Source organism: Varroa jacobsoni, unplaced genomic scaffold (genome assembly GCF_002532875.2).
Source record: "Varroa jacobsoni isolate VJ856 unplaced genomic scaffold, vjacob_1.0 scaffold_1457, whole genome shotgun sequence".
Taxonomy (NCBI): Eukaryota; Metazoa; Arthropoda; class Arachnida; order Mesostigmata; family Varroidae; genus Varroa; species Varroa jacobsoni.
Window position 1 is genome coordinate 639,427 of NW_019214359.1, and position 27,782 is coordinate 667,208.

Consider the following 27,782-nt stretch of genomic DNA (forward strand, 5'->3'; position numbering starts at 1 on the left):
TGCTTCCAATAACGGAGAACAGCGAATCCTCCCCAACTCAAAGGTATAAAATATTACACTTTTATGGCAGTGATCAGCTCAAATAGAGCTAACAACGGTACGGCCAATGAGAAACCTTTCGAAAATGGTGGTAGTAGCAGCAGCAGCAGCAGCAGCAGCAAGCTACGTAAAGACTCGTCCACAGACTGTAGCACACAAGCAAACGGCAAAAAGGTTCAGATATAAATACAACGTTTACGTAAACACTGTATGAAGCGGACGGCAGAGTCCTCTACATCATCCTTATAGCCAAACATTACTACTTACCTAACGTGGCCCAGTCCGCAGGACGCCCAATACGTTTAGCCAGTACAGAGGACTTGGCCACGCGTCGACCGAGCTGAACTGCCGGTCACAAAATCTACCCTCGACCTCACTTGAATCAGCAATGGTGAATGGGGAATTGCCGTTTAGCAGAGAGATTTTGACTAAGAACAACCGTCGTGTACGACGGTACAGCTAGCCCGCAGCAAGTACGGCATAGAAGAATGATTTTCGTGGATGTTTCTGTGTAACAAAGTTACTACGGCTGCATTTGACGGTTGTCATTTCTAAATTAGGAAACTGCATGTGTCGGCTGGTAAGTGATTGAACATTAAACAAAAAATAATCGAGAGCCTCGAAGCTGGTCGTGGTCGTTTATAATGTTTGAAGTGAGATAAAGGTTGATTGAAGGTCAAAGTTTGGATTTGTATTGCAATTTGTCTTGAATTGAAAATCGTAAACGTGGATGCTATTCTTGATCCTGTAGTGATCTGGGTCTTCTGTCTTGCGACGTGTTCAGCAAAGATTTTAGCTAACAAGCTACACGTTATGCGGCACTCTCCTAATGATGGTAATACTTATAGTATAGTAAAACGTGTTGTCGCCTTAGGATTAACTTGCTAGACGATTGCCAAGGTATATGGCCCTGTGGTTCTGAGAGTGCTATAACAGAATGTTTTTTTGACCAGCAATGATTCATCTTTACGACCGATAATTGTCCTTAGGCTGAATTCACATTTCAACATGGCAGATTAAGTAAAAAAATAATACTGTCGTATGCTTTCACACGAGGAATGGGGTAAAGTGTCATGACACATATACAGAGTGCTAACAATGGACGTATGTTTAAGCGTTGCCTTTATGGTAAGAAAAGGAAGTGGCATTATTATTACTAGTTGCTCCGTGCTTATATTCGAAGCCATTTACCGTGCAGGGAAATGGCAAGTAGGATTTTGGCACACGACTCGCTCTGTTGCGAGCTTCGTAGAAACTGACCAGCGATAACTTTCACTTACGTAAAATATACCTAACACACCCATTAATTGACGCACTCCTTTCTTTCCTTCCTGCTGTTTTCGGTTACCCTATGCTGAAGCTGAAGATATATGAACCTAAAGACTATATTTATCACTATGTATGTATAAACATACATATAAATGAGGTGCTAAGCTACGTAGCATTTGCCGATGCTCGGTTTTTTTTAAACGGTGTAACTGCGGGATAGCATAAACAGTATTTAAGGTTCCCGTGTTTAATTTTTTTTTGAAAATTTTTATGGAACACCAGATGCTATGACTGAGTATATCGAAAACACCTATCCAGCTCCCGCCTCAAATTTGGGACTGAGCTGATAATAGTGGCTTTGATGTTAGCACGATTCAATTAATGGCTTGATATATATTTTTTTTAACTCACTACGACAGTCCAGAGCTGATATGTCTATTAGAATTAATTGTTCAAGCTGCTTTGTTGCGTCTAGCTAGAATACGCAGTCGTACAAAGTACAATTATATGAAATATGCGTGAATAATCGAAAATATATTTTTCGATCATCAGATATGTTTATTAGACGCTTTTAATAAGGTCGCCTTTGTTAAATTTGAATGAAAAATCTGATCGAAACAATCCTGTTCCTGCCGCTTTATCAGGTCAAATATATTCGTGCACGCATACGTCACATATAACTATACGATTATAATGCTTTTATTTTATGGGCAACAACAATAGAAAAACACGAACTCGTTTCCGCTAGCGCATTTGCAGTGTAACAGCCAGGCTATTGCACTTTTCCTAATTAGAATGAACACTATGCTAGTTCAACTGCAGCAATTCAATGGTGCCAATGACACCAGCTTCGAACCCCACAACAAATCTAGATCTTAAAAGCCGCACATCGATACACGCTGGGAGATAGGATGATGAAATTTCACTTAGCGACGTCTGTCTGCCATTGGGCACATAATAAACGACCGTGGACCACATTGGGTTTCTATCTAATGGTAGACATCGGCTTTTATCTATCGGACTCAAGGTATTTTATCACTGTAATTGAGCCCTGTCAATGTAAGAAAAAATTAAGTATAAATAGGCTTGTCTTTGAGCCATTGCCACAGAGAGATACGGCCATGATCCTGTAGCAAAAAAATCATTGAGGACGTCTAACAAGTAATAGGTGAAACTTACCACAGCGCTACTTGAGTCAAATGGAGCAGATGTAGCTATATTCAAATCAGTTTGAGAAAACTGTACAAGTTTGATCCAGGCCACAGATTAGCAATAGAATGTATGACACTACAGGGAATATGAATGAAAAGACGCAATCCTCTTAGGTAGCAAGGACGGCAAAAATTTACCTTTTTACGGACAGTCTTATTTTAAACATTCCGTGTCCTGTAGGTTATAGTAGACAACTATGTACATATGCGAGTAATTCCTCGCCTAGAGCTCTTTTATTATACTACAGCTACCTAGGACCGTCCTGGTTGCCGCTAGCGGCACGATAGACTTTGGAAAAAAAATTGTGCGTCTAATGTAAAAGGTAAACAAATGTAAACAACTTTCTCGTTGTATTTTTTTCTTATTATAGTGTTCATCCGACCCTAAACTTACAGTCTCATTCTTTGATTGTGAACTTCACATTGTTAGGCGATTTGTGGATGTGTTAAAAGGAATCTATACAGCGTCAGCTTGTCGGCAACATCAACGTTCGCTGTGAATTAAGTAATAGCAATAGTTTATATAATAGAATATAGAAATAACAATAATAGAAAGTAACTAACGAAATTATATATGCAATGTAAGTTCACCGGGGTGAATCATACAGTTATGAGAGAAAAAAAGACAACATCATGTGTATGTAGAATCATTGTAATAGTTCGAATATACCATATATTTCGTATCGTCACAGCACGTCATATATTCGCAGGCTTTTGTATGCACATATCAAACGATAAGTTTTACTTTTAAGCGAAGAGGGGCTTAGGCGGGTTTTAGACCTTTCTGCTACTTCAGATCGATGTTGATTTCAGACGTCCGAACTTTATCGTTCGACCCGTACAATACCCTTATGAGCTTTTTTTTTTTATGAACAGTGCCATGTATTGGGTCGTTCGGAATGACAACTTTTCCAATGCGTAGTTATTCCAAACTGCTATGTATTACTTTGATAAAGTTACTAGTATTTATGCCTCAGTAATAACTTCAAGGAACAAATCATGCCATACTATATTTACTTCCTTTTTCAGTTTAGTCACCTTCAACGTTCTGCCTTAAAATCCACGTAATCATTTGAAGTTAAACAGTGGCGAATAATAAGACGAAGGAATTGCGCCGCCTATCTTATTACGGTGTCAAATACAATTTTCCAACGAGGTAATGGTAATTTACAATCAGGAGGCGCCCTAGAAATAAATGCATTCCCAATCGCCAGTCGAGTCACAGATTTTGGGCGGAGTTTTGCGTTGTCCTCCCTGAGGACAGCTTCGAAAAATGTTCTAACGTAATGTCCGCTGGTCACTCTCTATGAACTACATCACTGGATCTTCCAGGACGTCACTGTAGCAGCTTTGTAATGTTAAGTCGCTTGGACTTTTTACACTAGACTTACGCTACCTCATACATAGACTACCTATAATTGTTAGATTACACACACGACAGAAAATGGCACTCATGTGACATAAGAGTGTCTTTATCATATTTAAACTCCTTGCACACTTATCGATGCCGACTAGTTGAATCGTCTGATCAGTCTTCCATTGGAATACTTATAGATGGACGTTTATCACCTAGATATGCATCGTTAAAAAAATAAGCTGTTTATTTAAGCAAAACACGTAATTGTTATTATTATAATAATTTTTTTGTCCGCTTCAATATCAATGATACGCTAACATAGCTAATTTGGCGCGTTTCTAGTGCATATATTTATATTGATTATCTAAATTTAGCAGATTTACGGCACTAATCTTTGCACTCAACACGTAGGCAAGCACCAATATTTTAATAAACATTTAAAATCGTTAGTTCCCCTGACGTCAATCGTTTTTATTAGGAGAAGTACGAACATGAAACTACAAACATTTTCAACCCAGTATCGTCCAATTCTTTCCATGTACTAATTGTTAGTTTCGAAGCACTTATTATCATTCAATTTTACAAACAACTACTTCTGATATTAAATGTAAAATAAATAAAAGCATGTATCTAATTAATCGGCGATCGAGTGCAAACGCTAAAGCTCATTGGCTTTCCCGTGGATGGTGTTAAACCTCAACATATTTCCCAATACGACAATGACCAGATCAATACCATGTACCGGTAAATTAATTTAATGGGAACATTGTTGCCAATTATTCGCGGCGTTCAGCGGAATCTTGGCACTTCCTGACAGTGCCAACCGAATGGTTCGTTGAGCTTCTCAACGCCCACACCGCCCACGCCCACGGACACAAATGGCAAAACGGATGTGCTTCATAATGCATATTGTAGGTTGTTTAAGCCCTGGCCAAATGGTCAGTTAGCTATGAATTGCTCTCTTGCAGTTCACGGCGATAATAATGAGACTGTCACCCTGGTCAAGTAAACCATAATATAATTGCTACTAAGGTTGATTTGATTTGCGCGAATTTAGAATTCGATAAGTTAGTCCAATGTCCATGACACTATGTTTCTAGACAGATCTTAGACAGCGATAGATCTATTTAGCTAGAAATGTGTCGGAGGACGCCTTTTCTAATGGCCCTATCAAACCTGCCATCTGTATAGTGTTTCTATTAATCAATATATTAAGTGATTATGACTACGTAAAACTGTGTTCTTCTATTAAGTGTTACAAAATATACTCTTTGCTTGCTGAAAAGTCACGTTCGTCCGTCCAAATGAATATTTATGGGTTACAACTGCATCGATATTTCAAATGAATGGGTACAATACTTTTGAGTGTATTCGGAATATTTCCTTACGGTACCTATCCTTTAATATTCGTCCATTAATGCTGCCAAGATATCTTAGGTTTCATTCATTCAAACATAACACTGAGACAAATGCAGCTATACGATGCCCGTTAGATAATAGTACGGATTCTGTAGAATAAAAATCTCTTCCTAACTCAGTAGAAGTACATGATACCGATAATCAGTCAATTGCGTGTTTTTATTAGGCGACGTTAATAAGCGACGCAGACTTAGAAGATCACAATATGATTTCTCTGAACGTTCGACCGATCGTCAATATACTGTATACAGTTGATTCATATAACCAAAAGTAGAACCTAGAACGATAACGATTTCTTTCTACATATATAATCACGGTAATATTTAAACGTTTACTTACCGACACCACTACAGGACCGCAATTGCCAAAATCTTCATGGAGAAATAGATAAAGCAATTTAGTTAAAAGCAGAATATCTTCCCACTCCGACCCGCCACATGCGTATAGCCAGATGCATGCCACATGAATCGGTCTTTACTTGTTGCAGCTCTTCCTACCGAGCCATTGTTGCTGTTTGCAGCCACTATTCACGGGAATCGAAATCTGCGCTCGCACCGAATTGTTGCTTTGGGCGCTTAAAACTTGGTCTCCGGTCGCAGCTTTTACTAACGGAGTACGACGATTGTTTTGGATACTGTTGCTATACGCGGTACTAGCACTACAATCATTATGATAGAACGTCATATACGAAGCGAAAATAATTAGGTAAGTTTAAGCGAAGTTTCGCGTCGTTCATCATAATCGGTTCATTACGGCATAACGAGTTATTCGAGACGGACAGTAATGTCATAATTAGGATATACATATTCACCATACAAATAACCATATCTGTAGCCAACATTTAGGTTTTAATATTTATTGAGCACTTACTAATGAATTTGTCATTCAAATAATGCTTAGTCTCCCTATGGGTGACGCAATGAAGAACGACTATAATCGACGTAGAACCGTTCATTTCCCAAATGTCCTTGAAGTCCAGCAACAATCAGAAACAGGTAATCCCTCGGAGTAGAATTAAGTCAGCAGTGACAGGTTCTATGTTCGTACGGTCGTCGCCACCTAACGGCTTTCTTTTCATCATCTTCTTCAGACTTCACTTACGTTATGTTTAATCTTTTGTTGCTGTTGTGGCGCGCGCGTCATTTCACCAGCACACAATGCTTTCAGATTTTCGAGCGTCCGTCTCGTCTTGACACGCCGGCTAATACAGAAAACGCCTTGATGGTCGCGTGTTAGTGCTGTCTTTTTCAGCTCAATCTTACTTGCTGTTGGTTTTTAGCTTTCGGAACAGCAGCAGCGGCATTACTATCATAATTGCGACCGTATATTGCACACTATTTGTATCGCTCGTTATAGCATCACGTGCACAACTACCCAGTACAGATCTGATCTGCAACAAGAATTCGTTTCGGATCCGCTCGGGCACTACGAGAGAGGGAACCACGTCGATGAGACGCTTGGTGAGGGCCCACCCCATGCAAGCAAAGGCGACAGTCAGCAAAACCTATGATAGCTACATATGGCTTTGCGGCGAACATTGCAGTAATAACAGATACGACATGATAATACGGGCGGTGGCGGGCAACGGCAGAAACACTATTCGCCTACAACTATACATAGAATGGCTTCAGCTCGGTTCAACTTAAGCCATCTACTCGGCTCTGTAAAGAAAACAGTAAGTAAAATAAAAAACGCTAAGTTATTAACCTGTGATGATTTACGCACATACGAAATGATACTTCACTTACGTAGATTAACGACTTACGTACGGAGATAGATGCAGTAATTAGTTTCTACTACGTGTACCTGGTTTCTAGCAGCATGCAGTGTTAAAGGTGAGAAGCCTTAGGAGAAGTTCTGTTATTGTAGTTGAGCGTGAAAGTGCTAAATAATAAAAACGAGGCAAATTTGGGAGAATAAACTAAAATTAAAAAGAAACGTTGGCAAATTAGCCAGATCAGTAAAAACTATTCACTAAAGGTATTTCTCCGCCATCTAGCAAGTGAACGCGAATTTCTGAGTGGATCTACACGGCCTCAGTTCTATTGTAGCAATTCGAAACCGTGGAAGGACCTTCTGATCTGTATAGCCGAGGCTGGGGTGAATGTGCGATAAAGATCACTAGAAAGCAGCGATCTTTGCTGTCACAGAGCCACTCGGTAAAAACCTAGAAAATCTAGATTAACGATGCGATGAACGGCTAAACAAGTCAGTTCACACTCATTGCTTACATACACTTATAAACGTAGTTTATGAACCAACAATGAACGATTAAATAAATAAAATTACAAGTCGTTCACCCTCAATTATCTAGCGTGAAAGAGTGTTGCACGTATATAATCAACCATCTTTTTTGTTGCATATTATTCATAACAATCATACAGTCCAAGGCTTTGTACGTATATTATCTTTATTTGTTTTCGGCCAGTTTTAACTCAAAACAACGTAGTGCTCTACAATTATTGAGTAAAATAAGGTTTAATTCAAAATATAGATTTCGAACGGCTATTTTATCTTGATCTCCCTCTAAAATTCGGTGATTTCCGTATCTCGGGATTGCCATACAATGTATTATAGGCCTACTGTTGATCTGATCTATCTGTCGATAATATCCGCTGTCGGACTCTTCGGCACTAAATCTAAATACACACACACAGATCGATCAGACTTATCGATTTTGGATCAAAGACTCTGTACAGAGCCTATTCTACGCGGGAATACAGCTACTACGATAAGGTTAGCTTAAAACGAAACACAATTAATATAACTCGATCGAAACCCACACTATTTTGTTACGCTATTTTGACTAAGATTAGCAAAATATATTAGCGATCAGATTTCAAATCTGTGCTTTTTTTAATTTGACATTTTAGTCCTAATCTCTGTTGTCAGACTGAACTTGTTTCTATTCCGTCACGTATCTTTGCGTCCCGTTTGCTTTTACGAAAGTGTTTCTATGGCTATTTTCGAGGTCTTTGCTCGTCTTCATTGCTCCTGTTAGCGGATCTTTCTGACTTATCTTCTTGGCTTCGGCAATATCTGTAGATTCTAGGCGTTGATAGATTTTCGTTGAGTTCTTCTCCGATGTTCTCCTGCCCTACCTTGCTTGGAACCTGAGCATCAACAGAATTTTGAAGGCGCGCATAGCATCCTTTTACATCGGAAAAGGAACCATTAGAGAAACATCCTTTAGGACTAACAGATGTTGCGTGAGGGCTCACAGTTGCGGAGGTGAAACTAAGGAAGCCAATGCAATTTTTCCTATTCAGATATTGAACGACCTATAGAAAGGGCAATACATCTTTATAAGTTTCATAGTAGACATAGTGTAAAAACTCCGTAGGAAACTACACCTTGATAGACTAGTTTAAGCTATCTACCCCTTGTCATGATCCTTAAAAAACTTCCTACCTTGTTTCCATATCCAAAAAACAATTAATTGCCGATGTAGTGTAGTAGATATTGGATATTTCAGTACTGCCTATGTTCCATCGAATGGCTGGTTATGATTTATGTTCCTAAACAAGACAGGCTATATTTGGTGTACACGTTGACTATCACATACATATTAAAATATGTGAAAAATAGAAACCAGAAAACTTTTACAGTTTAACCCTCTCTTTAGCACTATTTAGATTCATTGATTCTTTACATTATTGAACGTTTGTATTCGTAGTAACCCATAATGGTTTTAGATTTGAAAACAAAGTCAAAAACTTCGTACCTCTCGGCATCGCTTTGCCGGGCCTCGATATAGCGCCGTGTCAACATGCTGCTGCTCTCGACACACAATGCACTGAAATTTTTCTTTTTTTTTCACTTGCTGCACTTGATAAAGGCGACAACGGTAACAACGAATAACGTAGAACCCAACGCCGATGATGCTAGCCTCATTAGCTTTTGCCTCTGACATGAGTAAGATGTGCACGCTACGTCTCTTGGATGAAGCAAACAAGATCGCGTCTTCAGACGTATACCTTATACTACGCCACGGACGCCGAAGACTCTATTAAGATCACAATTCAAAAGATTCCGACATTGAAGATTTGAATTCTGGTTAGTCAGAGATCCACTTTTATCCATATGTTGTATTTTACGGTAGACTTTTTCAAATAGGTGCTGGTGCCACGATGTTATAGGTCGGTAGTGGTGTTTCTTGCCTCTAAACTTTTTTTATTAGATCATACGAAATCTAATACAGATATTTCATCTTATGTTTATCTGATACACAGCGTCTTCCTACTTACTTAGTACAATGATACAAAACTGACGTGTCATGTTCATGGTGTCATCTATCCAGTATTTGTAATGCAATATTTCAATATTAAAATGAATAGAAAATGACTAGACTAAAGGGAAGCCTTGAGATCTATGTTCCATTTGAAAAATTTTGGTAGCCTATTGAAGTAGGTGTTTCGTGTCTGTGATATTGCTCTCTAACCTAACTAGCAGTCTGGTGAATTAAGTTCGAAGCTGCGCTTTGCTAAACACTAAAAACAATTACTGAAGACGAGTTGTTCACACCTAACTAATCAACTTGTCTAAATTAGACTTTTTACTTTTCAAGGTAGGTAAATTTGTAGCAGTTACGGCGGTCTCCTAAAAAGCGCATTTGTCAAGTATTCTTGCGCTTTCTAGTGCATTTAACTTGTGTACTTAACAACGCAAACAAAGTTCCTACAAACATCACTTTTGAAGAAAGGCGCATCGTGTCAATAGATAGAATCATCCCGAATACGAAGTCTGATTCGCTTGCAACCCGTTGTGACATAAAAGTAAAACATCGAATTAGGATATAGAAAATGTATGATAAGAAATAAAGATATCAAGTGAACTTAGTAGGACAGTAAATATACAACTGCCTGAGAACAAACACTTTAAGAAAAGAGCGGATATCGCGAATTAAAACTAGTTGCATTTAGGCCTCAAAAACGGCATGCGTAGTATGAAAGTGATGAAATGGATAAACACGTCGTTTGGAAATAGTCATATAAGTATAAATACTTACTCAACCACAAGCTTGGAAACTTACGGTTAGTTTAGACGATTGTAAACGATGTAATGTATCGAATATAACAAATGCATTCTTTTTGGTTGCCAAATTCGAGATGAAATAGACAGCAGCGCCGGGCACTTCGAACAAGAAGACTCCCGGTTATAATATGGCAGGGAACATGCAAGTTGGTGCTGCCTTGAGCTTGCAAATTTGGTAATACAGTAAATTATTATATTTCTATTATATTTATAAAGCTATAACATTTAATATCGAACTGTGATTTTTTTCCTGTACGACAAGAATACGTACGCATGCATCACACTATATATGAACAGTAAAATTAACAATGTCGCCAACCTTGAATTAGCTGATGAACGACACATTCGTCTTAAAAGACAATAAAGCCAAAAGTTTGTGTGCATTTTGCGCAACACGTATAGTTTTGCAACAATGACTATAATATAAAGGCGATGCGAAATTTTAGTATTGCCGTTTTCAAGCACCTCTGAGTTATATGCTAGGATACGAAGTCTATCATTCAACTAGAAATATAGAGTTAGCTGTCCACGAAATCCTGAAAAATGAATAAAAACGCAGCTTTTTAATCGAGTCTTGAATTTATTTTAAGCACTGATATATAATAATATAATGATGTCATTAACTGCATTATAGCACAATATGAGTTATAGATCAACAATGTCATAGTAAATCATATGATCTAAAGATAGGGCCTATAGAGAAGACAAAATATATATTTTCGACAAGCGTTGAATAAACTTATTCCGAAGCAAAGTGTTTAATATCTCTATTCTGTACTTACTATTGTTTCAACATTTTTTGCATTAAAATGTTAATGTCCACTTAGTGAGCCGTTTCTCTTAGGTGTGAAGCGACAGCTGTGCCGAAAATAGGCTTCATAGACCAATTTATATTTATCTTTATGTGCACTCACTTCAGTTCTTTGCATAATTCACAAATACATCACACTACTATATAAAATCCACACAAAGAATTCTAATTGTGAGAAATCTTATACTCTTATCCCACCTAAGAACATCTTTTTCGTCTAGATCAGCATATTGCTTGTACTTATTTTTGTGCATAAACGTTTCACACAGACAGACTTCTGAGGCAGAAGAATACTCGTTTATAAATCCAGAGTTCAGGCTCAGCCGCCGTATAAACATTTCATCGAACTCAACTTGCTAAAAACCGGACAATATATTGAGACCTCACATGAACCAAATCGACCTTTCATTATCCATATTTTTTTTTTATCAAGTTAGACGCAGACGTATATATATATATATATATCATACCCGCACTGCTTAGCACAATAAAAAACAGGGGAGCTTTATCCGATATAATTGTTTTCATATAAAAAAAAAACATGAGCTAGTCTCATTTTATGATAAAACCTTCCTGCGTTTCGGTGACGGCGTCACCTTGAATCTTTCCAAAGTTTTCAAAATTTTTTCACGACTCACGGCTGCCGGAGATGACCGCGTTGCCTCCACTTGAACTGCATTGCTTTCTTCCTGTTTCATACCCGTCACCGATGCTAAATTGTCTCCTACGGATCTTGGCGATTGATCTTTTCTTAGAACCGCGAGGTTCTCACTAGGCCTGCATAAGGAATCATATTCACAAGTCATCTTTTCGGTTTCAACCTTATCACTTTCCCCGTCAGCTTCATATTTAAACCTGAGCAGTTTCGCAAAACTTCTCCTACGCCAGGTCTGGTTTACACTGGAACACGTGGAAGTGTTCTTGAAAATGTATGAGGGTGATTCCTTATTTCTAGCAGATGATGAGTCCAGTCTGCCCTCTGAGGTGTTAGACTTCAGAGTTCGTTCCGAACTCATCCTGAACACTGGGCTATTTTTTGGTCCAGATTTATTTTCAGGAGTGGTGACAGCATTAAAAATATCATCGTCGTCATCTATTACAGTTTCTAGTGGACACGCAACCGCCGCCATCTTCAGAGTATCACGACTACTTTCTGATAAAACTGTCGGAATCTCAGTTTTTGACGGAGTTTGCATGAAGTTAAACAGTTCATATTCATCCTCCTCAGACGGTCCCGGGTTACTTCGGAACTCTTTTGGCTGCGATGCTATTTCGTCCCATTCTGTGGATTCAGTCGATGTTTCAAAGCCATTCAGCTGGCACTCCTTGAAGGCTGAAGAAGCTTTACACAGTTTTCGTTGCGAGTCATTCGCTTGAATCATTTGAGCACTGGACTTTCTATGTTTTTTATATTGTATTGGCGTTTCTACCGAATTAAATATTTCTTCATCGTTGTCTGATGCATCTGTGTCATGTTTGGGTTTCTCAGCCTCAGACGCGTCGATCTGAGTGCAATCGATAAATTGTAATGCCTCTTTTTGAGCAGTTTCTCTAAAGCTGAAGAGATCACTCGTATCGCTGTAGTGTACCTCTTGGTTGATCCAAGCTCCTCCTTTTTCTTCGTCTTTGTGTTTTGGAGATGCGAGGGTATGCTGACCGTCTTTGACTAGTCCAGCATTTTCGTTAACTTCACGCTCACGGCATTTTGCTGCATTCAGTTCTGTTTCGGCCGTACGCCGGAACTTAGCCAACTTTTCGAAACTCCTTCGTCGCCAAGCACTTCTGTCGATAGTATTAGTCGTCTTTTCAGCATCATGACTATTCATACTGGGGTCGTTGGACTTTGAGTTCTTTGATTCACCTAGATTCTTAAGAGAACAGTCGTGTTCCGATGACTCGAAAGAGAATAAAGTGTCTTCTTCTTGTTCTACCTGTTTCAGTTCATCGTCGGTTTTGGGAAAGTGAATAGGTTTGTCCTTAAGTTTGGATGAAACACTGTTTTTTTTGTGCTTTTTTGGGCTAGCAGGCTCCTCGTAGGAATCATTTGGAGCTGGTATAGAACTAATTTTACCAAGATGAGCTGCCTTACTTAAGGCCTGCACGATCTGAAATGTTAAAAAGCGGGTCAAACATGTCGTCAGAAAACTAAAACAGAGCAAAAAACAAAAATAATTATAGATACTTGTTATATATAATGTGGCACAGGAACTTCGAAAATTAATCATATGTAGCTAACAGACTTTTCATCAAAATGGTGCCCTTTGCCCGAGTAAATTTTGTTCGATTTGTATTTGCGTTACAACATTTTAAAACGGGTAGAGGAGAAGTCTACACGCACAAGTAACATTCAGTCGAAAACATAAGTCTTGTGGTCGATTGGTAGCCACACCTGAAAGCGAATAAAAGTACGCTGAAATCATTTTGGTTACTACAGTAATATATCATATACATGGTAAATATCCACTAGTCACCCATTGTTTCCATTGTACTCACAGTACGAACACTCTAAGAATTAATATATATGATAGCACAAACCTCCCGGCACTCCGCCGATGCTCCTCGATAGAATTCTTTTGCAGCTTTCTGTTCGGCGCGACATTTGAAGCACTGAAAGATACCGCTCTTTTTTACTTGCTTCACCTGATATAAACCGCAGCGATAGCAGCGGATTGCATGATAAATGGCACCTCTAGTCATGATGAAAGTCCTGAGGAGACATAGGTAAAGCAAGGTGTATTTGAAGTTTTATATATCATAGCTTGTCAACTGGTGCATTTCATAAAGGCTGATGTAATGAAAAATGATAAAAGAGGAATAAAGCAGATATAAAAGTGATAAGGTAAAAAAACACGTTTTAGCGAGAAATCATTATTAATATGTAAGGCATGACGGTTAGGGGAATGATACTGGATTGAACTGGAAGTAAAAACCTAATTTCGTACTAGAGTTTACCGTGGAGAACAAGTGAAAACAACTATAGGAATACCCTTATTAGTTCAATAACCCAAAATTTCACAAAGTCTGGGAAACAGTGGCTTACTAGAATTTTTTTGGGTCGTGTGCTAGTAACAGATTAACTGGCAATATTTAACACGTTGACTCGGACCTAGCTTCGACTTGAAATCTACCCCCCAAGGTGAATGTATCCTATAACATACAGAAACATCTATACGCCAGGCATAAGCGACGTCGCTATTTTATTTCGTTTGTATTGTTTTCAAATATTGGAGTCCGGCATATTAGCTCCGTAATCTCGTTTATCACGACACTAAAAATATCCGTAAGAAAATTCTCGGGATTTACTTTGTTTCTTCATAATAAAGCGAACTCAATGCGTATCTAACATTTTCTTATCACCACAAACCATGCAAACCTTTGAAGTTAACAATAATCACCTGCTATTGGATTACGTTGAGACAAGACTCTTTTTAGCTGTTCTAGTTCGTTTACATACTATTTACAGAATGCATTCAAGCTGTCAGTACCATCAGTTGCGTAAACTCAGGTATTCATAACTTGAATAGTACCGCTTGTTTACACACGCAAGTTGAAGTTCACAACCACAAGGCATTATATTTGCAGCAAAAAAAAACATCGAGTCCGAACATTTTCCAAACTAGTTTATCGTGGCTTAAGCTGTTGGCGACTAGTACCAAAGCGCCGCCTGTTCGCGGTTATTTTCGAATTTCGCGCCTTTCCTAACCAAAACATGGTAACAGGTAACTGCCGACCGAAGAACGAGGAAGACCGACCGCGGTAATTTGTTTGAAGTGGTGGTGTCTTTGGGGAAGCAGCATCAGGAACACTGAAACTTTTACATTCACCCTCTCAACCAGAACAATCGTATCCTTTGTCCTTATGTCTTGTTAGCGATTGTCGTGGTCTGGTCTATTAGTACTAAAGCAGTGGCCATTGAAAAGCTGAGACGTGCTGGTGTTTTCCTACTGGGCGATTTTCATTCGGCTGTTTATTTTTAACTGTATTTTTAGCTTCACATGCTTACAGCTATTGGTGAGTTAGCATTTCTACAAAAGAGTCGCAGGGAATGCAAAATCTATAGGTCTATTCAATAACTGAACATGTAATGCTTGAGATCGTTGGGTGAGGAGTATATTTTGTGCATACAAACCAAGGAGTTTACGTGAATTTTGAAGTCACCCTTGACTCCAACGTAATAGGGTCAGACCTAGTATTAGTCGGCAAGCCATTGTCTGGGTCAATTTATCATAAGAAGTAATAGTCTCTTTGTTTTAACAATTGTTTCACAGATACTCTGCTGTAGGCTGGCAAAGCAGGACGCTTATTACAGTTGTTTCCATAAATAACCCTTTATTTTGTTATATCAAGACTAGACCACAGCTAACGATGATTAGAGCCGTTATTAGTACTTCATTTGTCATTTCTTGTAAGTCGTATTAAAGTTCACTTGAGATAGCATGAGCAAATAATTTTCTAGGATGCTTATTGAGTCGATTATTAACTTCCCTTATAATGAGCTTCGAAAGTGCCCACCTAATCTTGTACACAGTATGTACGACGTAGGTATTCTGTGGTGGTAGTTGAATTTGCACAAGACCCGATGACTTGGTTAGCTCTTCGGTGACTTTATGGTATTACACACACCAGACGACTTAGTGGTGCTTAGTCTGAACGTAATCTGCTTCGTCTTGACTTCAGTTTCTCGCTAGGAGAATTAATTGGGCGATTCGTGTTGTCGTCACTGGCATAAACGTTGGCGTGAAAGTGATGTATTCAAAATATAATAAAGTCAAAATGATTAATCGATTTGTTGGGCTGATCTTAGTGGAACTTGGCATGCTCGCACAATCTATCGGCCGGGCTCGGGTGCAATTATCGCGAGACTAAACCTTCAAATGACTATTGTATTTTTCCTCTGTCAGAGTTCTGTGAATGTGCCCTGGCCGATTGCATCTAACGTCATTTTGGGACTACTGGTGCCTATTTGAAATAGGCAGCGGAACTGAAATTTTTGATTAAATGATGTCGCAGAAATAATAACAGATGGTGGCGACGATACTAAAAAGATATTTTATAGGTGCTTGTTTCGCGTATGGTTAGACGGTTAGTCAAAGATCTTCAATTAGATATTTTAATAAAAGTCCGAAATAAAATAAACAATAACATTTCGATGTTTTACAACTTGATTAATCATATTTGACCCAGTATTATAAAAACTTACACATTCCATATTGAAATAAAAATAGACTGAAAACAAAAAAAAGACTAAATTATGCAACTAAGTGGTTAAATAAATTTAAATAAACAGATTGGTGTTGTTTGCCTGTGGTCCAGTTTCAGTTTCAAACGTCGGAAAGCCAACGAAATCTATAACATTGTTACGATGCTTCGTCTTCGAGCGTCTACAAACTGCGTGATCCGTCACGGTCTGCTCTTGTCCGCTCCTGTAGGGCGTCATGGTTTGTCCTTGTCGGCGCAATTCTTTGGTGCAACAGAAACTCTGTCAGTTCCTAGCATACGTAAGCTCTCGACAACGTTAGGTTCTGCAGAAGAGCCCAAGGATCGTCGTGCACCTGCTGTAGGTTTTTCGAGCTTTTCTTTTGGATCGTGCTTTTTCATCATTAGGAATATCGATGAAGTTCACCTATGAAGAAACAGTTCTTATTGATCACAGTAGCTAAATCGCAAAGGGTTATCATTCACAAAATGGAACGATTCTACAGACGAATGATGCGAAAGGCGCCATTACGGCCTAGGTGTTTTATATGATTGGCCTGTTTCTAAAACGCATTACCAACATTCATTAGTTGTTTGTATAAATGGACAAACAAGGTCAGAATACAGTTACAATGGGAGTTGGTATTAATTGATTGAGTTCTCCACGTGCAACACGTCTTTCACGTGTCAATAACCGACTTCTATTTTTTCACGCCATCAGAAGAGCGGAGGACCAGTTGTAAGTTTTAAGAATTTACTATCGTATTTTCTCATAGTTTGTGTGAATAATCAATGACTAGTGTAGCGACACCTAGAGTAAACGCATCACTGCATGTCTCTAACTTGATGAGATTTTTTTAAGAGGATCGCTTTCTCATTGACAATTAGGACGTTTGCATGACTTGGTAGTCTAATACTATATTATAACTTGATCCCCACTGGATTCGAGATAAATCTTTATTTTTCTTTTATTTATCTTTATTTTATCGATTTTGTTTTTTTGCCCGTAAGTTTTTGCTTTTAAATTGATTCCCGGCTTTGGTGTTGTATGCTCAGTTTAAGAAACCTATGGATTCTATCGAAACTTAAGTGTTTTAACGAATTGAAGTGGCCTATATATATGTATATATAAAGTTGACAATATATATATAAAGTTAACAATAACGACAAGTTAACGACAAGGGTAACAATGAACTTAGCGTAAATTGTATGAGAAGTATTCGCTGGTTATACAGTTACAGTGACACCGTTACTTGGTTGTATTACTTATATAAACCTTTAACTTTCTACAGTACGCGTTCATAAAAGCCTGCTTCTCTAACGATTTGTGTTTATACCGTAATATCGGCACCGTATGATAGAAAATAGTTAGTTCATATTTATCTGCTCTCTTTCGTATTGATTGGCTATGAAACAGGAAAGCAACTCGTTCGTGATGAACCTATTTAAAGGCGATGCTGATTTCACACAAGTCTTTCCCTACCCGGATGGTACGTGAGGTTTCAATGTTCCTTTTTTATTACGTGTCTCGATGACGTTTCTAATCCTATAGAAGAAGTTATCTTCTCCTGTCAAGTGTAGCTTAAGATTTACTGTGTTTACTAACTTGAACGAATAAACGTTTTGTATTTTCATTTCCTATGATTTCAGTTCTAACCGACGAACAGCTTGAGACTACGGGGATGATTGCGTCAACCTGTGAAAGCTTTTTACTGGTATGTAGTTTTTAGTTGATTAGTAGTTTAGTGAAGTTGTTAGTCAAGTTGAATTTATTTACATGGTGTATATACTTGTTTGGTAAACTGAGTATTTATTGCTTAAAATTTTATTTCGCTTTAAACTGATGTTGCACAAAATATTTTTGGAGAGCACAATTGCTATTTTAAGCAGTGCAAAGAAACTTCGCAGGCGTTCTATATTTTGCAAAGTTTTCGCCTGCATATTCGAAAACAAAAAAGAAACATCTAATCTAAAGAACATTTTATCTATAAAATAGATCCTAAAGACAGGCGAAGCAGCATAAGCTCGAAAACGTTTCCTTCCCTTTGATACTTCGATGCGTTTTCCAGCAATGTAATAATAATTAATGTTACTCTTTATAATGTCAAGAAACACTTGAGGCAAGCAAACAGATGCGCAAGTGGAAGTTCATCTATTTACTCTAATTAATCACCAGTACTAAGCTGTTTCATTGTTCTTGGAAGTGGCGCTTCATTGACTGTTCGTCTTTTTGGTCATCATGCTGAACTTGACCTTCTAAACAAGACATTAGTGTTTTTTAACGAAACTTTTAGGAGAAAAATGATCCTGCTAAGAATGACCGTGAGGGGAAAATTCCGGACGAAATTACCAGCCATATGAAAGAAATGGGTGCATTCGGGATACAGGTTCCTGAGGAGTACGGTGGAATCGGGGCCAATAACCAACAGTATGGAAAGCTTTGTGAAGTCTTGGGCTATACCGATCTCGCTCTTGCAGTCACTCTTGGTGCTCATCAATCGATCGGTATGCAGGAAACACATTACCCAATCAAGTGGTTTCACTAAAGAATCAGTACTGAATTATTTGTGATAAAGATATTACGAACACAGGAATCATCCTCGCTACTTAACCTGCGCGCATTTCACGGGAAATAAATTTTGTCGAAATTATTAGTCGCAGAATATTTGTGTAGTTGTGCCAGAAATTAAATTATCCTTCATTTTATTTGTTCACAGGATTTAAAGCACTGCTTCTATATGGTAACGATCAACAGAAGGCGAAGTATCTTCCGAATCTTGCAAGTGGAAAAACCGTTGCGGCTTATTGTTTAACAGAACCGGGCAGCGGGTCGGATGCAATGAGCATCACAACGAAGGCGGTTTTAGCTCCGGACGAGAAGCATTACATAATGAATGGGGAAAAAATTTACATTTCAAACGGACACACCGCTGATATCTTTACGATATTCGCTAAGGTTAGAAATACTGTTTGATAAAGTAGGGCTACATTAGCCTTAGTTAAACATAGCATACACATGTGATAAGCAGTAATAAACCTGCTTTTTTTTTTTGCTTATTTGCTATCCCTGAAACCATCTGTATTGATGAGTATTTTATGAAGTAGAAAATACTGCCATTAACGAGAATCTTTTCAATAATGCTCTAATTGGACTATATACGTTACAGACCCCGGTAGAGAAAGACGGTAAGGTTAAAGATCGTATCACTTGTTTCCTTGTTGAGCGCGCATTTGGTGTAACGAGCGGACCTCCTGAAAAGAAAATGGGCATCAAGGCATCTAATACAACCACACTTCACTTCGACAATGTGAAAATTCCCGTCGAGAACGTGATTGGAGTACCTGGTGAAGGATTCAAGGTATTTAACGCCTCGCCTATGCTCTATGTAGTAAAGGCGACATACACTTAAATCAATGAAGCCCCAGTGGAGAAGGTGCAATTTTCGTAAAATATGTGGAAATATTGGGGTTTCACACACTGATGCGATGGCATTTGACAATGTTATTTTGATAATAATATTAAAGCATTATTCCACATGCCTTTAATTAAGCATACTATTTACTTATATTAAATTCTTGCTTTGATGGAAAAAGGTATTGACAACAAACTCAACTTAATACGGAAGATATCAGTAGAATAGTATATTGTCGTTCATTGTTTGTATACACGTATGACTCACTAAACGTGTATCAGCTTTTTATAACCGTATAATTAGATGTGTTTTGGCAATCATTATGCATGGCCTTAGAGGTCACTGATATATATCAAGTGATTTTGTTATTTTTGTAGATAGCCGTCTCCGTTTTAAATAACGGTCGTTTTGGCTTGGGTAGCGTTATGGGTGGAACTATGCGTTACTGCATTGAAAAAGCAACCAACTACGCGATGCAGAGACAACAATTTGGACGTAAAATTGCCTCGTTTGGCAATGTTCAGGAAAAACTTGCCAGGATGCACATGCTACATTACATGACAGAGGTAGGTAATACTCGGATGTGTGTATGAATTCTTTTTACATCACCCTGCGCAGCTGATTGGCATGTATTATTCAAATGATGATTTGATAAAGGAAAGGTCACAGTCATTTTCAGACCTGCTAGTGACACTGCAGCCGAAATTAACTGCCACAGCATCGTCGATTATCACATATTTACGTACTGGTAATAATTTTTCTTATCCTTGATATATTTTTTTTTCTAATCACCATTTTATAGCTTATATGACGCGCTTTTTTACTACTTTTCGTCATTGTTTTGTTTCTTCGCGATTCCAATTCCCGGTTTAGTCAGTTGCATTTGCACTATCTGGCAACATGGATCGCGGCTTCACGGATTACCACCTCGAGGCTGCTGTGTCAAAAATTCTCGGTTCCGAAGCAGCTTGGTGGGTGTGTGATGAAGCTATTCAGATTCATGGTGGCATGGGTTTCATGTCAGAAACCGGCCTGGAAAGGGTTCTCCGTGACCTGCGTATTTTCCGTATTTTTGAGGGAGCTAACGATATTCTCCGGCTTTTCATCGCCCTTCAAGGTGACATTTTCAGCAGGATCCGTTATTAATTCAATGGTGCTCAGTATGGTTACATAGCACTGTCTGATCGTAATCTATGAGTGATATTACAAATTGCAGCATTTTCTATTTATTTGTTATACAAAGCAAATAGTATCTTCGTGATAGAGTAGTGAATAATGTGTTTGCCTACTGAAGTTAAATGAACGTGATGGTTTAAATTCGAATCCGGCCGCAAGTACACGTTGTTTCATGCTGGCAGAAGCTAGATATCTGAAGAAGTGTATAACAGTTTCAGTAGCAGAAGTAAAAGTCACGACGTGCACTCACGGCTCTCTCAAATGATTTAGTGTCAAACATAATGGCACAAGGTAGTACCATTCTAGCAAAAACAACGCGATCCCCGCGATCAGAAGTTGTGAAACTAACGTTTGCACTTGCCCGTCGATTTTTTATGTAGGACTACAATTTGCCGGAGGACATCTTAAGGAGCTTCAGCGTGCTATGGCTAACCCGGCTGCAAATCTCGGTCTTATCTTCGCTGAGGGCTCGAAGCGGGTGAAACGTGCTGTTGGAATGTCCTCTGCGCCATCACTTGATTCACATGTTCCTGTCCGGCTCCAAACGAGCGCGGCGCTCGCCTCACGTTCGATCGAACAATTCGGCGCAAGCTGCGAATCTATGCTCATCAAATATGGCAAAAATATTATCAGTGAGTAATTTATTGTTGCTAACACATTTCGAGTGACCTATCAGTCACATTTCAGTCGTTGGAACTGCAAGTTTTCTATCGATATATAGTCTTAAATGTCGGCAAGTATATTTCTAATGTTATCATTATTTTGTCAATAGCCACATTTTATTACTCTTTGTTGAAATACTCTTTGTTGAAATGTGCTGTAATGGTTGTGTGTGATTTTTGTTTTTAGATGAACAGTTCTTGTTAATTCGTTTGGCGAACTCCGCAATAGATATCCATGCGATGATGTGCTGCCTGTCCCGCTGTACAAAAACAATGCAGAAAGGCCTCCCGTCCGCCGTGCACGAGGCTACTTTAGTGGACATTATCTGCTCAGAACTTTCTGAGCGAGTTGCAAGGAATCTGGCTTCGATCAGGTGAGCTGGGGTTACAATTTCTTATTGCTACGACATAAAGACGATGGAAAAATAGACAAATAAACTGAAGTACTCTTCACAGCATATAATTAATTGGCTTGACTGTCCGTTGAAATTTCATGAACTTCTTAAAAGGTAACTGCATCTTCCTCCGATGGGCGAAGCGGCGTTAGTCTTATAGCTGACCACGAGCTTATGCGTATGGACTAATTAACGGACCAAACATAAATCAGCTCACTGGCAAACCATGCTAGTTCCCTGTGAGCATTTACAGTTATCTACTTTCTGTGACACCAGCCGCTTCTATTAACCAATTGAAGAAATGGCACGTTGCTGGTGCAAAAGTAGGTTTGTTCGTTTTAGTTCTATCGACAAAAAATGTTAACTCATTTGGCACAAATTTATTTCTGCTCCTATAGGTCCGCAGAGAAGTTGACCAATTTCAAGAAGATGCAGAACATTGCGACAGGTATGTACGATGTTGGTGGTCTCACAACCAAGAATCCCCTCGGGGTGTAATGCGATGCGAAATGTGGACTTCAACGTTTACCTAACTGAGGACGCGGAGAGCTATCCAAGTGCAATCATCTGTAGATACTAAAAATCACGCGATTTTTTAGTGGAAAGAGGGCGGAAGGAAAAGATAAAATTTATACCTTTTAGGCGATTTGTCCAGTGAACTAGTATGTGAATGAGAAATAACGTTTTATCAACGTTACATAAAAAAGGGCCTTAATTTAGGCAGATACAACAGAAAAATTATTTCAGTCGAAGAAATCGTTGTGAAATAATACGTGAAATAGCTACACAGAAAGAAGAAATATCTGCATCCTTTTTTGGGATATAATGAGACGGTAAAAAAGTTCATTTATCTGACATTTGAAGGAGCTCTGTTACTGCAAGGTTGTTATTGTAAATACATTTTAGAAGAGTAGTAAAGTGGACTCTTTTTATTAGTTTTGAGGACTGAAAACCCGCAATTAAGGGGTTTTCTAAATAGGTTTTAAAGGTAGAATCAGTAGAGGCCATTAGACTTCTAACTGACGTCTAACAATTAGCGATAGACAGAACCAGATAGTCAACATTGGGTGATATGCGCAATATATGAATATTATGGTTTTCGAAGTGCAACTATTCATAAAGACTTATTTTAATTGTTAATTAACGAAACTTTTGACAATTTTAATTCACTCGTTCGTTTCATTGCAGTAACGTGTATGGCAGTTTGACTCGAATAATGGATATATTCATTTGCCAAGTAAAGCTCATACAGGTTAAGGTTCCCACGAATAATATGTATATAGCTGTACTATAAGAGACAAACAAAGTCATGCAAGTACACGTAGTCAAAATATTCTTATCGTTAAAAGCTTACCCATGCAACCGGTGAGAAAACGTGCGTAAAAGGATGTTATGGAATTTTCACAAAATCCACTACAGTGTGCATTGTACTTCATTCCACACTTCAAACCACATTATTCAAAATTAAAATTTCTAAATAAACATTTGCGTACGATTGCGTTCTTCTTTTGGTTAGAAATATGGGTCCTAGTACTATCATAAAAGGAGATTTTTATGACACATTTTTTGAAAACAAAATAACCTCCTTAAATTTTATTGGTTGCATATAGCTGCTTCGAAAACGTAGACAAGAGGTATCTGTCTTGTCAGATGAACTTTTCTAGTTGGATGCCTACTGGACCAGATATCTTTTAGGGAAATTGTAACGCCTTTACCAACGCGTGGCAGATCCAAACTCGTCGTGATACTTTTTTCCCTTAGTTCACGTAAGTACTTCAGTATTGTTTCATTTAGGACTCTCTGAAATATTCAAGAATGTTTTCTTAATAATAACAGTGGTAATAAACGAACAGAAGCTAATATTTTCCTGAAAAAAAAATTACATTTTATATAAAATTGCTGTTCTAGAAACAGATTGCAGACTGATTTGAGTGCACTCCCCTTTTCTGCTAAAATATACGACCAGGAAAACTGAGAAAACAAGGTCAAGCTAATAGAATTCATGAAAGCCGGTGACGCAAATTAAGGAACAACTAAAACTTGTTTAGTGCATGAACTCTAACATTGCAATAATGGTTATTGGCTTGTTTTTTTGATATGAAAAAAAGTTGGAGCAATATGAGAGTTAAATAGTTTATTTATTTAGTTCCCACTTTGATTTAACTTTTTTAGTTTTCTTTTCAGTTCGATTCTCTATGTGAAATGCGCGCTTTCTTTTCGTGTAAGATATGCAGTTCTGCTAGTATGACGGTATCTGGTTTATGATATGCAGTCATTTCTACTCATTCCAATATTCGCATTCAACAAAGTTTTATTGTAAGTTATGTTTACCAAGTCACTCGTAATGCGAGTAGAAGTTTAATAATCCTTGAATTTTCTCCGATTTTCATTCCGCATAATATTTATGGTAACAGTTACAAATTACCATCTTTTCATAATTAACATTATCTAATATTTAAGCTTTTTTCTCAGTGTATTTGGCAGTTGGATGCTTCGCTAAATCACGCACTATTCCATCTGTATACTGAATATGTATATTCTGGGTAATTCATGTTTCGGTGTCGGAGAGTGTCGGAACAATTCAGCTTTTAACCAGCGTAAATGCGATTGTTAAGGTGGCTAAGCTGATTGATTTCATTCGTAACTTCCAATCTAACAGATCGCGTCGCAAAAGAAACGACCGACAACCCTGTCCCTGTCCCCATAACAGCATCCGAAAATGAGACTTTGGAAATGCTTAGTAAAAATATGTTTAGTAAGAGATGACTTCTATTTTAATTAAATACAACATGATTTTAGGTATGTGCCATTCGTTCGTCATAGTAGTACAATATGCTTCTATTGGCTTCATTTAGGTAATAGGTAGATAACACTTAAGAAAAATTAATATTAATTTGCACAGTGCGGTACTGAATTGGTAAAAACCACAATGTTTAAGCACTATACAGTAGAGACAAGATTGTAAGTAGTTGAAGAAGTAACTGTAAGAAGAAAGAAATCGCATGTTATATAGCTCTGAAGTTTATTGTAGCGTATTAGATTTCAGTTGCGAGATCATACTCCAAATATAACCTTTCGGGTCAAAGTTGTATTCCTCAAGGTGGTATTTAAAGCCTGTTACATGTAACTACGCTGACAATATGTCTTAGCCAAATGATAAAGGCGCCAATATTTTGTCGGTGGTGCGCTTGTTAGCTGGTTCCATTATAATTAGTATGAAAATGATTTAAATTCTGATATAATATAACATTTATCTATGTACGTGAATTATTGATAATTCACAAAAAGTTCGTAATCTCTCATTAATTAACTAGACCCAAGAAGTATGCATAATTTTACTCTAGTATTCATAAAGGTAAAGAGTCTCTGTCTGGCAATGAATACTAGTGATTTGTTCCTTTGAACGGAGCAATATTTGTAGATGTTTTCGATCACCAGATAGTAAAATCTTGTGTTTTATTATCTTAGTTCCGCTTGCATTGTGAAGCAGAGATTGCTGTTCGTTCTATTCAGTTGCTGAGTAGCTGATAGATGATGGTAGTAGTAGATGGTAAAGTACTGCCTTGCCCCGACGCGTGCTATTATGTCAAATAAGCAATTGTAGGTACCTTTTAGCAAAGGCATACACAACTGAGCCAACGGTCGCGGTGTATATCAACGTCTGTCGGTTTTTGTGAAGCACATAGAGCAAATAGAAATATCGATTTGCCATTCAACTTTTACGAGAAACTGCGACAAACGCAAGCAGTATCAAGCTTTTTGACATGCAATAAGAACGAGCTTAGTCACGATTGAGAATATTCGAGTAGTTATTGATAATTATGAATATTGTACCACACTTTGCAATAACCTTATGGATCCGCAGGCTTCGTTCCGTGCCCGTTTTGCGGTTGATTTGCTGATATGATAATGTGTCACTAAAAAAACTATAATAAACGTAAACCAGTAGTTATACCACTGCAATTACCTGGCTCCATTTAACCCGTCGCTCTTCTATAATAATTTCATTAACCTCTTCTAATGCCTTTTTTCTTCTAATGTCCTTGGTTTTTGGTAGATTTCTACAATGCAATGACGGGGCCTTCTTAGTGCTGGCTAATTGATTCTGTTTTCAGAACGCACTTAATAGCTAATTAGCTCTCTAGCGGTTAGCCGATTTCTGCAGACCGTAAGTGGTAGACAATGATGATAATAATAGTAATAATAATGATAGATATTATTAGTATTGTTTTCAACGTGATTTCTGTAATAGCGGAGTTATTTAACAATAGGAAAAATTTAGTAAAGGCTACTGCACATTTCAAATATATGAAAGCAGTTCTTAAGCATCGTGCATTTCGGACTAAATATCTCATACAAAAAATCTGAAAGAATGTTTGATCGGTGCTTCTCTGATGGTAAGGGTAAACCCGACTATATATATGTAGTCGGGTTTATTCTCGGGTCTTGAGAGTCTTGTGTGTAAAATACCTATTTTTGTCTTGTAACGAACAAAATACTTGCCACACGATATACCGAAAACTTTTCGTTATAACAAAAAGTTATGCCAAGATTAAATAAATTACACAAAAAAATGTCTTCCGATTTGCTAGAAATGTGTCTAAGGAATCTAAAAAACGGTACATACATCTAAACAGAAAACAAATTTTCGGAAAGCCATCTTAGCAAGTCCTAAGTAAAACCGGCGAACAATTTCTTGCTGAAGACAAGGTGTAATACATTTTCTGTTAAATGGATTAGTATAGCTTCAGTCGCTTACAGGATCAGATACTGAAGTGTTGCGCAGTCCTTTAATAATTAAGGTCACATTAGGGAAAAATCTTATCCGTATAGATATTATATTTAGAGAAGGATTTACTCCTCAACAATATACAATAAAGGTTGTACGGCGTTTTTGGATTACCAATACTGAATTTTCAACGGTTCATTAGCATCACATTTTCACCTGCTCATCCTTGGAGATCTGCTCTTCAATGGCAGGGGCGCCGACAAGGTTTTATACCGTTTGTGCCATCGTGCGCTCCTTGTTGATTTGCTTGCAAACCATGAAACTTCTTCGCAGCCATCCGTACATTTATAAGTAGTTACGCCCACTACCTCACCTACGTTGTAGTATGACAAAACCAATTACGGCATACGATAGTAATTGAAAAGTGTCTAATAGTTTTCAAGCGTTACTGTGTGTTAAACTGAATCTTCAACCACAACTCATGATAATATTAATAAAGTTCTCTCACTTAAATGAGGCACACGAAATTTACAGCATTCGTCCGATGTGGCGCGTTTGTAGATGGCACAAATGGCAGTTCCATTTCTTAGCAAAAAGTCAAAACCGCTATTGTCAGTGTTGCCAATGTCATTCAGGTCAACAATGCCATAGACATGTCCTACCTAATCATTGCACCTACAGATCATGCCACGGTAGGTAGACACCTAATCTTATTAATAAATTCAAAACTGCACGAAAGCATCGATTGTTATGCGTACTTGCTTTGGATTTGATGAAATCACATTTTACGCGAATTATATATACCCAGGTCCGCTTATTAATTTTTGGTTAATGGAAACGCATATTGGTCCAGCTGAAGGTCCCTTCATTTCTGCGGGTTTCTTATCATTTTTGTATGATGTTTTTAGTCATCTTAAAACGAGCGATGCACAATTCGTCACCTTTTAGACACCGGTGGCAAAATCTAGATGCAAATGGATCAATTCGATCGACTGAACAATTTTACTGAGACATGGGATTCTCTATTACTTCTGACTATGGTCGAGGTGGAATATGTCACAGTCAACCTCC

The 27,782-nt window shown here is 38.0% G+C and overlaps 2 protein-coding genes and 2 long non-coding RNA genes across 8 annotated transcripts; 2 read left to right on the forward strand and 2 right to left on the reverse strand.

Moving 5' to 3' along the window:
* Positions 1–169: 169 nt before the first annotated feature.
* LOC111270253 (uncharacterized) lies at positions 170–10,896 on the forward strand. The gene is made up of 4 exons (XR_015314890.1): positions 170–619; positions 5,783–6,000; positions 6,447–6,970; positions 9,134–10,896. It is a non-coding gene; the product is annotated as an uncharacterized LOC111270253 (long non-coding RNA).
* On the reverse strand, positions 3,156–5,785 carry LOC111270254 (uncharacterized). The gene is made up of 2 exons (XR_002686223.2): positions 5,635–5,785; positions 3,156–4,088 (listed from the first exon to the last, which is right to left on the reverse strand). It is a non-coding gene; the product is annotated as an uncharacterized LOC111270254 (long non-coding RNA).
* LOC111270249 (uncharacterized) lies at positions 10,890–14,791 on the reverse strand. 3 transcript variants are annotated; one of them, XM_086972422.1, is made up of 4 exons: positions 14,536–14,791; positions 13,676–13,747; positions 13,479–13,529; positions 10,890–13,245 (listed from the first exon to the last, which is right to left on the reverse strand). In XM_086972422.1, exons 3-4 carry the CDS (start codon positions 13,485–13,487, stop codon positions 11,698–11,700), a joined length of 1,557 nt encoding a protein of 518 aa, XP_086828548.1. In that variant the 5' UTR covers positions 13,488–13,529; positions 13,676–13,747; positions 14,536–14,791; the 3' UTR covers positions 10,890–11,697. The 3 variants fall into 3 exon arrangements, with proteins under 3 accessions (XP_086828548.1, XP_086828546.1, XP_086828547.1); XM_086972420.1 differs by lacking the exon at positions 13,479–13,529 and having other exon boundaries at positions 13,676–13,847; XM_086972421.1 differs by lacking the exon at positions 14,536–14,791 and having other exon boundaries at positions 13,676–13,782.
* A 98-nt stretch (positions 14,792–14,889) lies between these two features.
* Acadvl (Acyl-CoA dehydrogenase very long chain) lies at positions 14,890–23,474 on the forward strand. 3 transcript variants are annotated; one of them, XM_086972433.1, is made up of 14 exons: positions 14,890–15,151; positions 16,454–16,697; positions 17,058–17,075; positions 17,754–17,826; positions 17,987–18,051; positions 18,631–18,841; positions 19,054–19,292; positions 19,504–19,695; positions 20,127–20,315; positions 20,623–20,866; positions 21,306–21,557; positions 21,775–21,961; positions 22,381–22,430; positions 23,171–23,474. In XM_086972433.1, exons 2-14 carry the CDS (start codon positions 16,503–16,505, stop codon positions 23,188–23,190), a joined length of 1,935 nt encoding a protein of 644 aa, XP_086828559.1. In that variant the 5' UTR covers positions 14,890–15,151; positions 16,454–16,502; the 3' UTR covers positions 23,191–23,474. The 3 variants fall into 3 exon arrangements, with proteins under 3 accessions (XP_086828559.1, XP_022706128.1, XP_022706129.1); XM_022850393.2 differs by having other exon boundaries at positions 14,891–15,151; positions 22,381–23,474; XM_022850394.2 differs by lacking the exon at positions 17,058–17,075 and having other exon boundaries at positions 14,891–15,151; positions 22,381–23,474.
* The last annotated feature ends 4,308 nt before the right edge of the window (positions 23,475–27,782 follow it).